The sequence below is a fragment of the Pyrgilauda ruficollis genome, unplaced genomic scaffold (genome assembly GCF_017590135.1).
Source record: "Pyrgilauda ruficollis isolate IOZ18807 unplaced genomic scaffold, ASM1759013v1 scaffold201, whole genome shotgun sequence".
NCBI classification, from domain to species: Eukaryota; Metazoa; Chordata; class Aves; order Passeriformes; family Passeridae; genus Pyrgilauda; species Pyrgilauda ruficollis.
The window spans coordinates 420,755-438,623 of NW_024519319.1; the positions used below are offsets into that span (position 1 = coordinate 420,755).

Genomic DNA, 17,869 nt, shown 5'->3' on the forward strand with positions numbered 1-17,869 from the left:
TATTGGTAGTGGCTCTGCTGGGAGAAGTAAACCTTGAGTGATGTAGTTTTGATTTTTAAGTTTGTTCTGGCCTTCAACTGAAATGTGAGTTTTCTTAGATGGAAGTGCCTAATTTTGCACTAGATGCAGGAAACTTACTTCTTTACATTTGGCTATAATAAACTGAAGTGAATTAATCTAGTGAAAGGTGTTCCTGCCCATGGCAGGGGGGGTTGAGCTGGATAATCTTCAAGCTGTCTTCCAGCCCAAACCATTCTATGGAAGCTGCGGCTTAACTAGTTGTAGCAACAAGAAGCTGATTTTTTTCTAAAAAATAAAGTGAAAATGTGATTCGGGAAATATCAATAAGAACACAGAATTCCTTGGCCCACGTGTCTGACACCTCTAGGTTACTCTGGAAGTATATTGGATGAGGAAGCTTGTCATGCTTCCAGTATTAGATTTAATGTAACTTCTCCTTATTAGGTGCCTAAACCTGCACATCAGCCAGCTGCAGAATTTTGCTCTACTTCAACTCTTCCAAAAGATCCAGTATTGAGAAGGGAAAAACTTCAGGATCTGATGACTCAGATACAAGGGACGTACAACTTCATGCAAGTATGTTTTTCTCTACTGTTGTAGCACAAAGCTCCTGTTCGTACTGGGTTAGGGAAACAGTGCTGACAATGTGTGTTGGCACTGAATGAATGAATTTAGCCCTAATTAGCTAAAAGCAGCTTGTCAAGTGAAAATGTTTCATTTATGTCTAGAGTTTAATTTTTTTCTACCCAATGGTGATCTTTTTTTAAAAGGAGTCCATTCTGGATTTTGATAAGGCTTCACCAAGTGCCATTGGTTCATCCCAACCTCCTTCAGTTACTCCAGCAAGTAGTCCTGTAGGTAGGTGATACTATAAGTAAATGGAATGTACAGTTTTGCAAGCACAAACAGGGTTTGCTCGGGCTGTAGATCAGTAGGCCTGGTGAAGATCCTTGTTTAGATATAAAGAACAGACCATACTAAAAGACTGGGAGGATCTTGGGCTGTAGAACTCAATTACCCAGTTTATTAATTTTTTTTCTTAATCTGGTAAAAATATTCTTGTCATTGAATACCTGTCCTCTTTTGCCAAAAACCTGAAGCTTTCAATTGGGTGTAGTTTGCTGATGCTAGGTTTAAATATTTGAATTTCACATAGTAAAAATAGTTTGCACCTTCACATACCAAATGTTTTAAAAAAGTGGAAATGCACACCAAAACTATATGTAGTGTTTGAATTTAAAAATAAGTGTTGCTTAATGCATTCTATTTTTACAGCTTCAAAAGAGCAGAAACTGCCAAGTCAGAGTGATTTTCTTCAACAACCTCTTCAAGTAAGTGGAAGTTAGGACTGCCCTGAAGAGGCAGGTAGAGGTTACTTACCAGCAGGACTTACACTTGAGTTGTTTTTCTTGCCAATAGTTTTGTTTCATACAATGTAGTAGCTTGCAAGTCTAAGCTCGTTCAAATGTTGACAAAGCTGGCTTCTCCTTTGGTAGAAAAGGGGCAATAAATGCTTGAAGTTTCTTGAAGTGTGTTGAAGACACACTGAAATAGTTTGCATATTTTCCCTTTAGATTCAGGTCATAGCCAGTAGTCATGTGCAGAAGAACAGCTAGTTTCTTTGCTAGGTAGCATGTTTTCATCTTCAAGATCCTTACACCAAAGACTGTATCTCAAGCTTTGGTAATTGTGGTTAAATGAACTTTAAATTCAGTCACTGTGCTTGAATGTCTTGTGACTTTTGCTTTTAAATGTGTTTCCTTACCACAAACAAGAATTCCTAAAAGACTGACTTACTGGTCAAGACACTTCAGTCCCTGAATTATTCTGAGGTTTACTTGGACATGCTGAGGGTGTGAGTTTTAGTGAAACCAAATATTTACACTATGATATTTTCAAAACCTTATGTCTGTTTTCTCTCTTTGCAAGGCTGCTGCTTCATCAATGGTGCTGCATGGTTCAAACACTTCCCTAGCATCTGCTGATCATGCTCTTTCTGGCTCTGAAACTGAAGACTTGGTGACACCACAGGTATGTTACCCTGGGGTTCGCTGGCATTCAGATCTGTGTGACAGCCAGCCCTAACAGAAAGCTCAGCTGGGGCCCTCCTGAATAACTGTACTGGAACAACATAAAAGTAACAGCAGTAGTACAGCCTACAGTCTGGAATACTTAAAGATGGGTGACAAGTTCTTGCTAATACAGCATGAATGCAAAGTGAACAGTCTGCTTCTTGACACAGGAAGGGTGTGGGATGAAAAGTGCTCACTAAAAAGTGTGGTGCACATTCTTGTAGGAACATAGGAGCAGCATAAATATTTGCATTGATTAGTGTAGAATATTCCCTCTAATGATGACAAAGAGGTTGCATAAATTGAGATGGAAGACTGAATATCTCAGATGAAGACTGAGATATTCTCTCAAACGCTAACTGAAAATACAGGGTATCTCACTTCCTGGTGTGCAGCTAAGACCTAAAACTTTGCTTGCTTAATTATATTTATGTGCAGTTAAACATTCAGATAACAGTCAAATAGTGTTTAGAGCTGAAAAGCTTCACTTTATGCAGATAAGTGTCCTAAAGATCTCTTGTGAATTGTGTTGCTGTGTTCAAGAACACAGTTGGCTCTTTCCTGTTGTACTCTATAATTCAGAGTGTATAGATTATAATGGGAAATGTTCTTGCTTTTTACATTTGTTTTGCTTATGCACATGTTGTCAGCATACTGTGTATGTAGTACTTACTCTATTTCTTAATATACTATATACTGATAGGGCTATTAGTCTTGAATCAGCAGTTTTGTCCCAGTTCTTGACACTTTCTATCTCTTCTACAGCGCCATGGGACTCCTTGTGCTGACAAGAATTCAATAATTCTGCTGTTCAATTTGATTCCAGAAGGCCTGTGCTGTGCTATAAAATGGAACATCTGATTTTTTTGTAGAATGCAAACTTATTGTTTGGAATTAGGGTTGCTTGTGCCCAGCCTATCTCTAGTCCCTTGAAGCTTGAAGTCTAGTGTCTGTCTTTCTTTTCCATGGAAAGCAGTAGTTAAGTTTTGGTCCCAGCAGAACCAGGGCATACACTCCACAGTGGCAGTGCTCCTCCTGGTGTGCAAGTACACCCCAGTGCTGTCTGAGGCACTGTGATGTGTACATAGTGAGCACAGGACTTTAGCCCTAAGCTCCATATTTAAGTATTAAGCAGCTCCTATATGTTGCATTACAAGTGTGAGCTAACTATAGGACACACAGGCTTTGCAAAGCCTTGTTCAACAGAGCTTACTACTATCTTTCCATTTAATTCAGTGAGACAGATATGTGTTGCAGACTTCACTGTAAGTGCTTGAAGCAATCTACTGTTCTTAAAATGATTTGACTTTGCAGAGCTAGTTGTGCAACCAGTTGTGTAAGAAGAGTACTCTAAATCTGAATCTCTAAAGCTAATTACTTGAAGCTTTGGTTAAGATGACTGTTTAATTATTTGGCTTTGGAATTAATGTTTGTCCTGGTCTTTCAAAATCCATTTGTTTCAACTTTAGCACTGGTGTTTCGTAGCTTTACCAGAACTCTGTAGTACTACTCATAATAACAGGTGCATTATGGCTTCTTCTAGGCATCAACATCACTTTCTCAAGAGAATGAGAAATATACTTCCCAACCTCTGTATCAGACAAGTTCACGTATTTCTGAGCCACTGATACCTAAAAAGATTGCAATTGCCCAGGTGAGCTATCACAAGTAAGGTAAATATTTAAGTTGCTGAAATGGTAAGGCTCTAAACATGTCCCTTTTGACTCCTGTTTTGTGTAAATATTGGTGTTCTAAATCAACACTTCATTTTGCCGTCTGCTCAGCTGAGGCCTAATGCTGGTTAATACTTTGTCTGGACAACTCAGCATTGTTTCTAATCTGAAACATAATTAAGTTGGAAAGGGAAAAAAATCAGACTCCCTAAATTTCCTAAGTTCCTTCAGAAAAGAGAAGTAATGTCCAATATCAGCCAAAGAATCTTCTTTTACTAAATGGAACAGAAAGTGTTCTGTGTGTCCTTAGTGTTAGGGAAAAATACCTAATGTCTCTTTATTGTGATATTATTCCAAAGAATGGTATATATAGTAGCTCATAGGCACATTTCACTTAATCAGCAGAGACTGCAATAGAAGTACTGTTTGCTGAGGATGCACAGCAAGATTTGAAATTGTAAGCAAAAGCTATTTTGTAGCTCTAATATGTCCAAATGTCATCCTGTAGAAACTGCTGACTTTTGTCAGTCTAGGCTTTAGAACAAATTAACTGCTTCTGTTACTGCCTGATAATTATCAAGTGACCTTTCATTACATTTGTTCTTCCCCTAGGCAACTATTCCTCTCCCAAGTGAGCCACAGTCGCCATTGCCTACTTCAAGTACCCCCGTGCCATCAGTGCCACCAGCACAAAGCTTTCAGTCTCCTCCAGCAAGCAGCAGCTCTGTCACAATAACAGCAGCTCCCTTTCAGGCTATGCAGACTGTAAGTATGCAACACACAGAACTGACAGTGATGTGAGTAACTTGAGACTAACACTGAGGAGCTGGCTCCTCTTGGAATAGTACAGAACTTAATAGGTCATTTTGTTTTAACAATAAAATCTAGATTAGTCCTCTGATTCTCCTCAGAACTTAAAACAGATCATCTAAGAGCAAAGATCCTGGTTTTGCTCTGTATGGTGCCAAAAAACTAATACTAGGATATCTTAGTAGCCTTAAGGAACTAAGAGGAAGAAGTCAGGCCTGAAATCAACAGACTGATAGCGGTGCCCTAAAGTAAGGTGAACTGCACTTACACTGTTCTTGGGAAAAGATTTCAAATACAACAGACTTCGTTGGAGAAAGGGAATCCTGAATATAGCTATTATGCCAAAATGCTTTCAGAAGCCTGTTGGAAAACTGGTGTTGCTCATTATCCTATGTTGTTAACAAGCAGTCAGTGTACACATCTAGGAAATATACCACACAGTCTGAAATGTTCACTGCAATTATAGACCATCAGTAATGGGGTATGGCCTGAAAAAATAGTATCAAACATTGCTGCTTCCTGGTAATCTGCAGTGCAGGCTTAGAGAGCTTCAGAGGAAGGGTCTTCATTAAGTACAGGGAAGGCATCATTATTTACTCCTCTGGTATATTCTTCAGAAGATGACAGAAACATTGGTTTAATATTTTTCTCAAAAGCAAGCTTTTGAGTCTCCAAAGGCATTCTCCATTTTAACAGAAGTACCAGTATAGTTCACAACTTGCTGGACTCTGTCTTGCAGTACTGAGACGTATGCGGTAGGAACTGGTGGAGGAAGGTATCTAATAGCCTTTCAAATCACAGGAGTTAACTAAAACTTCTGACATCCTGGTGTGGTCTGTAGTAAAATCACTGCATTGACTTTTTCTGCTTGATGCTCTGTATTTGTAGAAGAGGTTCAAGTCAAACCTACCTCAGAGGCACAGAGTTGTGATACACATTACAAATGAAGCAACTCGTGGTAGGGAGGTGTTTTTTCCCAAGCTGGATGTGTTTAAATTATGCTAAGTGGTTAGGTGGTCATTTTTCTTGAAAGTTGAGAAGTGGCAGCATGCTGTGATAAAAGGATCCAGAGTATTTTGGGGACCCAGTCTGTAAGATAAGCATCTATCATGGCATAAATATGGAGTCTTGGTCTCAGTCATTCTGGTTATGTCTGAACTTGCTGTCTGTGTTCAGAGTGCTTTGATCATAACCACTGAAAGGTCAATTGAACTATTACCATGTTTTCAGAGATGTTAAATGTCTGAGATTGCTCTTGGGATTTTTAGGGAAACCTGGCAAACATCTGTCAACTAAGTCACAAATATGTTCATTCCTCTTGTAGTGGTAGAAATATTGAACTTTGCAGCGCAGGGTTTCGTTCTTCCCTACATTGCTTAGATTCTCATTACTGCCAGGAAAGCATACCCCATTGCTGCCAGAAAACCACTGGACTTGAGTAGATAAGCCAGGATGATTCCATGCCAAATAGTGGTATCACAGTGACAGTAATGGAAGTATCTGATTACAGGTCCTCAGACATCCTATTGCTGCTGTTGTGCTTATGGAAGCTTAAAGACAGGCTTGACCCGTAGCTCTAGTCATTGACTTGAATTCCACCTGTAACCCTCGCTGCAGGAAAAAACAGAAGGCTTGCTATGAATTCTTCAGGGTGTGGGTGTTGACAGCCTGACTGCCCTGCCTTCTTAAATTCCTTTTTGGAAAAGGATAGCTTTGGATCATTTTATTTACCAGATGAAGCAATCAAAAATGAAAAATAAAACAAATAAGTTTTACTTTACAATGGCTCAAAATTTATGCTCATCATGAGGCATTTCTACTGCCTCTTAGAGGCAATACTGGATTTCTTGACCCTTGGGTTTTTTTTAATTATAAGGGCATCTGCAAATGGCAAGAACTGTCAAGCTCTGAAGCTGTTTCTTGCATCATCTAGCTGTGGCTTTTGCCCAAGTTGGTCTTCAGAGAGTTTATAGTCTTGTTAGATACACCTGTAGACTCAGTACCAGTACTGCTGAGAGCTCTTTATGTAAAATTTAGATCCTTTTAATCAAAACAGATTTTGCCTATTTGATGTTGATGATAGTTGTCTCTTTTGACAGAATTATTTCTGGTAATTGTGTCATTGGCTATAAAGTAATGCAATTACTGGAATGACTGAAGTTTGGGTTATTAGATTTAACAAGCAGTAATATCTGCTTATCATTGTACTGCCCAGGTATAACATTTGAATCACAAGACTTACCTAGGTTAAGTGTTTACTCTTGGAGAATGTTAAATGAGTAGGGAAGATGAAGCTCCACTTACTGAAGGGGCAAATGATGTCTAATATGTTGTTTGAGTGGATAGCAGTGTTATATCTGGTTCCAAGACATGCAGAAAGACCCAGATTCTTCCCAAATGTGAATATCTCATCTCAGAACAGGCTGTCGCAGCTTCAGCTTGAGCTGCAGGACAGGTAGTCAGAGGATTTCCCATAGAAGGAAAATAGCTTGTTGTATGGTAATTGTTCTGCTGACAGAGTACAGTAGCTGTGGTCAATCAAGCTGTTCCTTGGGTAGTAGCTCCATAAACAGGAGTGTGTTCTGTAAGTTTACTGAGGGAAAAGGATGGGTTGATGTATGATGTTTTTGGTTGTTTCTAAGAAACAGATGGTGATCTAGAAATACGCTAAAAAGCATATGGATTTAAACCACAGCACGACAGGGTGGTGGCATTAGGCAGAGATGTTAGCTGGTGTTAAGCACTTGTTTTCAAATATATTGTAGGTGTTTAAAGTGAATGCACCACTGCCTCCACGTAAAGACCAAGAAATTAAAGAGGATTCTTCATATTCAGCGGGATATAACCAGAGTTTCTCCACAGCAAGTACACAGACTCCTCCTCAATGCCAGTTGCAATCTTCTCATGTTGCAGAACACACCTCTCTTTCACAAGAATCTCTGTCATCAGGTGAGAACTGCGCTTGCATCTGTATTTCAAGTAGTCTTTTAATATGTTCAGTTTATAATAGTATTTAAGTTCATTATCATGTGCTGTGAATACTTCTAACCCAGTGAAATTCTTAACAGGTGCTACATAAATGTCTAATATTAGGCATACATCAACTCTAATGTAGTTGATGGTATGTAAACTTAATTTCAAAACTGCTAGCAGGATGAAAGGCTGGTTCAAACTTGTTTCTGTAGTCAATGAACAAACTGTTGTCATTTGCATGCCTGAATTTCCCAGTAGGTGAGAAATTCACATATGTGGTGATACTTGCCAGTCAAACAATGATTTGCTTGGAATAGTAGTAATGATGAAATACTCTTATTTGGAACCATTAATTTGGTCTCTGGTAATAGTGCTGTCAGTGGGAGTTGCTGAATGCTAAGTAGGGAAGCTGGGATAAGTTTTCAGTCTGACCTGAGAAATACTGAGCTAGTAAGTGGACTTGAGCTGTTGCATTCAACACAAACCTGACTTACTTGATGTTCAGGTAGTGCAAGAGGTGGGTTTCTATAGGTAACACTAAATTTGAAATGAAACTGGCCCCTAAATGTCTTGAGGTTTTAGGATGAAAGAAAATGACAACTAGGGATCTGTATTCATAAGGGCATCTAATAAAATGGCTCAAGGTCATTTACAACTGCTGTTGTTCTGCCAGAGTGATTTTCACTGGTCTTAGACTAGAAACAGACTGATAGTGTGTGAAGTCAATGAGATATAAAGAACAGTGTAAGTGTAGCAGTCAGAAAAGCATGTTTAGCTTCAATGTTCCTTCTCATCACTGAGACTATGGGTGATAAGCCATCTGGATTTTTTTTTTTTGTGGAAAATCATAATTTTGTATTAACCTTCTGCAATGGCTCTGCACATGCTTCACACAGGAGTTTATACTGTTGTTCTGGATCAGTTTTAAGCTTTTTGGATTCAAATAAAGCATGGTCTTGTGGAAATACATTCATGGTTGCAAGATTTGTGTTTAAAGCTAACCACTCACTCACCCTTGTGAGTGAAAAGCATTCTTGAATACATTTTGCTTGGAGCTGAATGCTGAATATGGTAGGAATGTCTATTGAAGAGACTGAACCCAAATATCTGCTTTCCGTAGTTGTCTTATTGCTATCTAGGTGTGATGGAGTTTGTCTTGCTGTTTCAAGGGATGTCAATACTGAGGTGACCTAGTTTATCAGTGAAAATTCTTAATCAAATGTTACTTGATTTTTAACCTAGATTGGGTATTTTCATGCTGCTGGCAATCTTGTTCTCACCTGTGCAACTGACTCCTGTTGAATGCATTAGGGGCTTGCCCTCTGAGCCTGTGCTGTCTACAGTAGATTTTAACAACCACTACACTGTACAAAACAAAGAGAAGGATCCAATCACTTAAATGAAGTAATGAAGGGACAGAAGAACAGACTATTCAGAGCAGCTTAATTGGTCTCTGAATGTCCTAATGCTGCTGTTGCTTCTGTGTGTGGTAACTTACTGCAGTTGTAAAAAGCTTTGACTTGTCTGTGCCTTCTGTTTTAAGCAGTGAACTATCAACCTGATGGAGCTGTTCCTGTTAGCAATGGTAGCCTTGCCTTTTATCCAGCACAGGCTAATGTTATTCCCAGACCCCCTCAGCCTTACCTCAACAGCCGTGGGTCTGTCAGAGGGTCTGCTAGAGGTGGAAGGTCACTGGCTAATTCATACCGCTCCCCTGCTGGGTACAAAGGTATGTCTGTATTTACTATCATCCTAAAGAAGATCTAATGTCCTGCCAGTAGAATGTGATTTAGTACAAGACAGTATTAAGTTCATGTTCTGTATGTGAAATGTCTCAAAACAAGACTTTAAGGGCAATGTGCAGAGAATTGGGCCCTCTGTTGTAGAATTTAAGGAAGTTCATGCCAACTTTTATTTGTGGTCCCTGTACTTGAGATGTCAGGCCAAATGGCAGAGCAATTTCATAGCTTGCCTAAATATGAAGATAGAAACTTTCACTAATAGGTTATTACATTACTCATATGGACTTTTCTGTTGGCAATTTCTTTTGCTGTTCTGAACTTTTTACCAACTTCATTCTTTCTCTTGGCATCTTGCTGACAAACTGGGCAGGCTAGTTTCCTCTTCATATACCACTTACTGTGTTTGTGCAAAATAAGGTATTTTTTGCTTAGCGCTGCTCACTTTAATATTAACAGCAGAAACCAGGATGGCGGAGAGGCTTCCAGTAGTGAAGAGCCCTTCTAGATGAATAACAAACTGAAGAGTTCTATGAGGAAGCTTATTGGTCTCTGCAGAGCAGTTATTCTTTGGCTGCTACCGGAAGTATTACAGAGAGTTTCAGCAGACTTTAAGCAGTTACTAAATTAAGGTTGTTGGTAGCTAACAGCTGCGGGTTGTAGCCTATTCCCCTTTGAAGTGAAGGGCACTTGGTCTGTGATAGGTGCTTCAGTTGGGCTGAGCCTGGTCAGTACCTTGTAGGAACATGTACTAGAAGATGAGCTTGATAGTTCGGACTTAACAGCAGTCCTGGGTTTGGTTGTGTCTGCTATGAAATTACTTGCAGCTTTGCTTTGGTAGTTAAATAGTAGCTTAAGTTAATAGCTGAAGAGGCAAAATATTATAGTAGCCCCTAAATGTATACCAGTAATAGCTCAGTGTATGTAACAGAAAAGAAAGTGTTTCTTAATCCCATTGCTGGATTTAGCTTTTCAGCTGTTCTGTGACATTCCATTGGTATCACAGGCAATGGACAGGGCCTGATTTTAATATTTTTAAATACACTATTTTGATATAGCTGTAGTGTGTAAGTTATGAGTAGCTAATGAAGTGCATTTGCTATAAGAGTAGCAAGGTTCCTATTCAATTCCAAATCTAAGAATAGCTCTGTTAGTGCATAACTTAATGTACATAATTGCCAAAAAAAGATCTGTAGTTAAATTCTGGACTTGTAGTGTAAATCAAACAGTAAATGATACTGAATAATCAACTTTGTTTGAACAGGTTTTGATGCTTACAGAGGTTCACCTTCATTAACTAATGGCAACTATGGCCAGCTACAGTTTCCTGGTAGAGATTATGCTGGAATGCCATATTCTCAGAGGGTAGGTATTGACTTTATTTCCAGTAGCCTTCCACTAGGAAGATGGAAGATAGGAAGCCAGATCTTCTAACATGGTAGTTTTTCATTATCTTAACAGGTGAACTATTACTTACAAGCTAGAGGTTAGGTTTGTTTCACAGACAAACCCTTTTGTGGAATGGTAGACAGCAGCTGAAATAAGTCAGTTCAGACAGGTAACATCTCTGTATGACAGGTTGATTTTAGTCTGAAATGAATCTTTGAAATGCAAACAGATGGTAAATAACATATTGTATGAGTCCAGTCTATTTTAAAAAAGTTGGTTCACTAAAATGCCTCTGTAATGTAAAATAATGAACTCCCAAATGGACTGGCTGAGAATGTGGCTAGGCCAAAACCCCAAAAATAATTAAAAAACTTAAGTAGGCAAAGGTTCCTGGTGTAAGGTGGGTCTGTCAATGTCTTCTGTGCAGGCTCATGGACTTAGAACAGACTTGAGATTTAAGGGTATTGCTCAATAACATCAACTGTTCAGAAGCTAATTTGCTACAATTGGCATCAAAGTAGATCTTTAATTTCATACAAGCTATTATAATAAGTAAATTTTCCATAAGTAAAGCTGTTTATCTGCATCTTGTTTCTGAACTGTCATTGTATTTTAGAGATGGAATTCATTGTGAAAAAAGTGTATTGCCTCAATTGAGTTCAGATTTGCTTATAGCCATCTCCCTAACACTTCTTTCAGGATGTTAATTACCAGCAGTGCTATAAACGAGGTGGGATAAGTAGTGGTCCTCGAGCAAATTCAAGAGGTAAGGCCAACACCAGGCCCCCAGTGGTCCAGTATGTTTTTAGGCATTGCAGCTGGGGTGTTGCTGGGAGCAATGTGAAAAGCAGAATATGATCCCTCACCCAACAGATCTAGCTTGGTGTAAGTTAATCAAGCTTAGCTGGAGGCTTGAGGGCTGTTCTTCCACAGCATTGCACAGCAGAGGATTTAATTTCACTATTTTTAGTCTGGAGTCTTCATGTCAAAATTTTGACACAATGGTACCTTATTGAACTTCACAAATAATCTGACTAGGAAAAAACAGCAGTTCCCTGCCTTCAGGGAAGAAGCACTGGCTTTCTCCCCTTAAGTGTGTAGTCCTCCCTTGTTCTGGGTAGGCTATCAGATCACAGAGACTTTGTAAAATATTTTTTTCTATGAAAATGTATTTGGTAATACAGGTGTACTTTGTGTTTTCATAATAGAGTATAAAAGCTAAAGAAATAAATAAGGCTGGTTGTGTCCAAGCATGAATAGCATGTGTTTTGAAGAGTTGGATACGAGGTTAATTGTTTCTACTGTATGTGCTGGAAAAATATGGACTTCCAGTGCTACAGGTGATAAATGAGATGAAGAGTAGCTGTAGATCACTATTTTAGAAACTAAAGAGAAATTATAGTGTATTGTAGAAGCTGTTTTAGGATAATGCAGGTCATATTCTAGCTTGAGGGATAGAATATATTTCAGAAGACATCTGAACAGGAGATGATGGTGAATTAACAGCTGATGAAGGTACCCATTAGCATTAGGATTTCACAGCAACTTCACTTATTTAATGTCTGTGTTAAGGTGTTGTTTTCCAGTGAAAATAACAATGGTTTGCAGCTTGACTGTGACTGCTCTAAATTTCTCAGATCTAATAAGGTTTTCATTCTAGACCCTTTTAACTTGGATGTTTGGAAAGATTAATAGCTTTATTTTGGGAGTGAGGTGCAGAAGACTTAAAAGCAACACTAGTTTGTCAGACTTAAAATATTTTAGCATGATAAGTTGACAAGGTCTACAAGAAATGCAACTGCAGAAGAACAGTGTTGATGAAGTGAAAATTGAGATCTTGAAGATAACTTGCCTCTAACTTTGGTGTTTCCAGCAATTACATTTTATTTCTTCTCAGAAGTTAGCATATGCTTTTTAAATTGACATATGATATACTAAAGCAAAAACTATTACAACCTGCTGCCCTCTCCTACTTGGAAGTATAAGAAGTAATTGTTCGTAGTTCAGTTATGTCTCATCCTGCTCAATGCAAGTGTGATGAAGCTGGCTTTAATCAGCTTCAAAGTTCTATTTTCACTGGAGTCCTTTGACAATTTGCTCTGGCTCAAAGATCAATCTGCTGCAAAGCCTGTACACTTGCTGCTTAAGATTATGCCCACAGGCTTAAGGGTATCCTTCTGTTACAATACTTACCACTGCTAATGGTTTTTAACAGCAGGGTGGAGTGACTCCTCTCAGGTGAGCAGCCCAGAACGAGACAATGAGACCTTCAACAGTGGGGACTCTGGGCAGGGAGACTCTCGCAGCATCACCCCTGTGGATATGCCAGTGACCAGCCAGGCTGCCACCATCCTCCCGGTGCACGTCTACCCGCTGCCACAGCAGATGAGGGTCGCCTTCTCTGCCGCTCGAACATCCAACCTGGCTCCTGGAACTCTAGACCAACCCATTGTGTTTGACCTGTTGCTGAATAACCTTGGAGAAACTTTTGATATCCAGCTTGGTAGGTTCAACTGTCCAGTGAATGGTACCTATGTCTTCATCTTCCACATGCTGAAACTGGCTGTCAATGTCCCTCTGTATGTGAATCTCATGAAGAATGAAGAGGTCCTTGTGTCAGCGTATGCAAATGATGGGGCTCCTGACCATGAAACAGCCAGTAACCATGCGGTCCTGCAGCTCTTCCAGGGAGACCAGATCTGGCTACGGCTGCATCGGGGGGCCATCTATGGAAGTAGCTGGAAATACTCCACCTTTTCGGGATACCTCCTTTATCAGGACTAAAATCCAGTGCAATGTTTACAAAAGAGCTGCTCCAAACACCTTGGTGAGGGGGGTGGGACTAGCTTTGCACTTATTACTGACTTTATAGAGGATATGTGGTTCCATTATTGGTGGGAAATGGTGGTCCTGTTTTTGCAAGGTGAAATCATGGAGTGGGGGTACTGAATCAGCACTAATTTGGCACTTTATCAGTTGTGATGTAGCCTTGCTAATAAAGCTGTGAATGTATATTGTTTGCACTTACCCTAAACTGTATTAATGTCCAGCTTACTACACTATTGATTGCCTCAAGTATGGGCTATTCACAATGCCTTGTTGTGCCTCAATAAAACAAGTTAATATGCATTTTAGTATTAATCTTGCCCGTGGTTTTAATTTTAAGACATCACTGACATTTTTCCTGATGTGGGGTGTACATGAATATTACATAGAACTGGTCTCCAAGTTTAAATACTTTAGGGTAATTTGTATTTAACTGGGATTGTTTTAGTTCCTGCTTAATGCCATTCTCAAGAGTGTTACCTTGATCAAAATTAATTCAAGATTTAGCTACCTTTTTTCTTTCTAAAGGTCAAGAAATTTCCTGAAAGGTCAAGAAATTACAAGTGCAATGCTATGTACTTCATTAGAACTACTTCCTTTAAATACATACCCTGTCAAAATCTAGCATGGTCATCATAGCATCAGTCCTTCAGTAGTGAAGTAGTTGAAATTCTTAAACCTGCAAACAGTCACTAAGCACTTATTCAGCTGCAATATATTTTAAATTGAACTTTACGAAGCATTAATGTGTATGGCTTCCTCCCTGCATGAGACTTGAATCAGATTTTAATACAAGTTATTTCCTCATTTCAGGGGACTGCTGAGGAACTTGGTATTTGTAGTTGAAGTCTGGTGCTTGCATTTTACATCAAACCTGAATACAAATGCTAGGAAGTGTTTCTGAAATAGCTTTCTTAAAGCTCTTGGGCTTTTTGACAAGCCTTCAGCACTCCTGTGGCCTGAGAACTGAAAAGCCATGATCTATGTCCTTGTCTAAGCTGCTGTGTCAAATGCTATAAATAGTTCCAATGTTTAAAATGGTTATATGAACTACTAAGAAGGTAGGTCAGTGGCTCTCTCTCCTTTCAAAAGTTTCAGTAAATTGTTTTAACAGTAGAAAGCACTTGATCTTAGTGTACTACATTAGCCAGTGCACAAGCCTGACTGGTATATTGAAGGCTGAAGCAGAACTATGCAGAGTGAAAGCAGCTGAGCTATCTGCTTATTTAAATAAAAGTAAGATCCTAAACTGAACAAACTTCAGACCTGGTATAAAGCTGCTGTTTCTAGCTAAGTGGTTTCACAGCTTCCAACTTCAGTTTGCCCTTGCTATTGTGCAGATGCCAAAACAAGCCTGGCATGGCTTCAAAAAATTACTGGTGTAAAGATCTTGATCTTGTTCCAAGCTCAGCTTTCTTTTTCATACAGATTTTGAGGGTGCTCATATTTCAAGTATGGGTTTAGCAAATTTTGAGAGAAGTTGAGGTAGGACAAGCTTTGTGAAATGTAGTTTTTACCACTATAAAAATGTCAAGCCTTAACTATTGTACATTAAGCCTGTAGATTGTATTTTTAAACATGCTAGTTCTGACTTTAGCCAACAAAGCAGCTTATTTCTGGAACAGCCAATACAGGATAAGTGGCAGTTTAACTAGATAAGAGGTAAATGTTCCAGTTTCAGAGCTGTATCTTGTTTAAGATGCATTTTTACATTCCTAACTAAAAAGAGTACACAGTTACAGCCAGAATCATGCTGGTATGAAATAGATGAAAAAGATGAAATAGAAAATTTAATTATACAATTCCTTGACCATAGGTTATGTAATGGATTTTTTTTTTTTTAAGTGAACATTTTTAGGCTTTAGCCTGAATCACAATAATCTCTACAGTAGTCACTACTCTAAAATAAAACATCTAGCTTTGTCCTGCTCTTTTTATTTGAAAAGAATACACAATTTGGACAAGCCTCATCCCTTGGAATAACTAAAAAATATGATTGACTTGTAGGTTTCACACATACAACCTTTTTAGCTACAACTGTTGGTTTTCACTTTGTTTTTAGCCAGCTGTGAAACCCAGGTTATACTAACCTCTGTTACCAAAAAGAGGGTAAGTACAACTGAACAGGTACTGTCCTAATCAAAATCCACTGGTAGAAAATTGCTATTGTGATCTCCAAAATGTTATGTCATATAATTTTTCCATGATGATAAACACTAAGGTAGGGATATCTGCTTCTAGACTAATAAGTGTTTTTGAAAGCTTCTCAAAGGACTTCAGACTATTTCAGTGCATTTTCTACTGACACAGTTTTAGTCTAGTCAGTATGTCCAGACCAATGACCTATTTCTTTATTCTGCTTCTGGGAAAGAATTTAACAGGTGAGTTTCACAACCTGGAAATACTCTACTGTGTAGTTTTCCTGTAAATACTGTCTGACAGTGTAAGTTGTATTTACACTTCTTTTTCCTTAGTAATTGTTAAATGAAGTTGATTCAATCATTTCATTAGGAAAAATGCCTTCACTATGTAAGGATGATAATTGGGTCTAATTAAAACATACAAAAGGGCATAATCATTCTGCCGAATTTCCTATTGCTGTCTGCTGTGCAAATTGGATACCACCTGCATTCTCTCTGATTTACTTCTCTTGTGCAGCCTGCTGAAGATAAACATTAAAGGTAAGAAACACTATGTTTTCATAAGGAGCAAATTTCTGTTTCCTTCTCTTGACATCAGTGAAATATTGGAACTGCCCTGAAATGGGAGGGTGTAATGGTTTGGCTGGGAGAGTTAATTTTAATCAAAGTAACTAGTATGGGGCTGTATTTGGATTTGTGACCAAAACAGTGTTGATAACTCAGGGATGTTTTGGTTACTGCCCAACGGGCCTTGCACGGAGTCAAGGCCTTTTCTGCCTCTCACACTGCCCCACCAGTGAGTGGGCTGGGGGGCACAAGGATTTGGGAGGGGTTAAAGCCAGGAGAGCTGATCCCAACTGACCCAAGGGATACGCCAGCCCACATGATGATGATGATGATGATGTACTTAGCAATACAAGCTAGGGGGAAGAAGGAGGAGAGTGGGACATTTGAGTTATGGTGTCTGACATCCAAAGTCACCATCACATGTGATGGAGCCCTGCTTTCCTGGAAATGGCTGAACACCTGCCTGCCCATAGGAAGTGGTGAATGAATTCCTGTCTTGGCTTTGTTTGAGTTTCTGCTTTACCTGTTAAACTGTCTTTATCTGAACCCACGGGCTTTCTCACTTTTGCCTTTCCAGCTCTCTTCCCTGTCCCATTGGAGGGGAGTGGCTGTGTAGGGCTGAGCTGCCCGCTCAGGGGGGTTCAACTGTGACAAAGGCTTTCCTAAAGTTTTCAAAATTCTAATGGACTTGTGACTTTTGTGGGACTTTTCCCAGGTCATGGAAGTGAGGGGAAACAATGAATAATCTCCCACCACTGCCATGGCTGACTTCCTGCAGCAAAGGAAACCTCCATCCTGCAGGCTGCAGTGGTGGTGCAGAGAATGTCACTGCCCTGTCCTGCTGGTTAAGTTTAGGTACCTCTTTCTCCCTGACTGCTTTGTTATCTACAGCTGTTCCAACAAACCAGTCAGTGAGGGAGATGCTTTGGAATTTTAACTCTGATCAAGGGCTTGTGTCTGGAGGATTGGAACACATTTATCTGCTAGCCCATTATTAAACCTATAAATGTCTAGTGAAGGATATGAAAAGTCTGTTGTGTATTATAATTAGAAAGATGCAGTACCATGACCAGGTAAAAATGAATTAACCTTAGTTACACACTTGTTCACAAGTCTCTGATCAACTTAATTTTTGCCCAACTATAAATAATTTTATTAAGAATGCAAGAAACCTTATGCATTTGTGTTTGTGGATTGACTGTTTCTTGGAATGTTGTACTTGAAAAAGTAATATTGTGAAGTACTAACCTGGCTGGAAACTATTAGGTCACAGCTTTTCCACAGCTGGCACTTTCTACAGCTTTTGGGCCCTAGAGTAAGGTTTGAGATGTGGTTGGTATGGAATGAAGGCTTTATGCTAAGTACATATGCAATCACTTTAGTGATAATTAGTTATCATTTAGTCGTTAGTTCACCACAGTGAAATAAAGCCTGCATTGAGAACAGTGGTATGCTTTTAGCCTGTAGCACATCACACAGAGGAATGCTGTTTTCTTTCTCCTTTTTGAGAAGTGTCTGTTACTAACTACAAGTTACAACCAGGTGCTGTCCCAAAGGCACTTGGTTGGCATGAAAAGAGAGGGGTTGTTCCATGCCACAGAGTGTCTTATGTGCAGCTGAGACCTCACCGGAGTGCATTTCAAAGCCACCAAAAGTCA

At 39.2% G+C, this 17,869-nt stretch overlaps 1 protein-coding gene across 1 annotated transcript in view; it reads left to right on the plus strand.

Annotated features, from left to right (window-relative positions):
* The window catches only part of CAPRIN2 (caprin family member 2), a 31,825-nt gene extending 18,219 nt beyond the window's left edge, over positions 1-13,606 (plus strand). Inside the window, exons 9-19 of the mRNA XM_041467192.1 lie at positions 466-597; positions 792-879; positions 1,297-1,352; positions 1,951-2,052; positions 3,637-3,747; positions 4,379-4,531; positions 7,342-7,525; positions 9,093-9,278; positions 10,553-10,653; positions 11,377-11,443; positions 12,893-13,606. Coding sequence (XP_041323126.1) covers positions 466-597; positions 792-879; positions 1,297-1,352; positions 1,951-2,052; positions 3,637-3,747; positions 4,379-4,531; positions 7,342-7,525; positions 9,093-9,278; positions 10,553-10,653; positions 11,377-11,443; positions 12,893-13,461 — 1,749 coding nt within the window. The 3' untranslated portion in view covers positions 13,462-13,606. The remainder of the gene's footprint in view (positions 1-465; positions 598-791; positions 880-1,296; positions 1,353-1,950; positions 2,053-3,636; positions 3,748-4,378; positions 4,532-7,341; positions 7,526-9,092; positions 9,279-10,552; positions 10,654-11,376; positions 11,444-12,892) is intronic.
* The last annotated feature ends 4,263 nt before the right edge of the window (positions 13,607-17,869 follow it).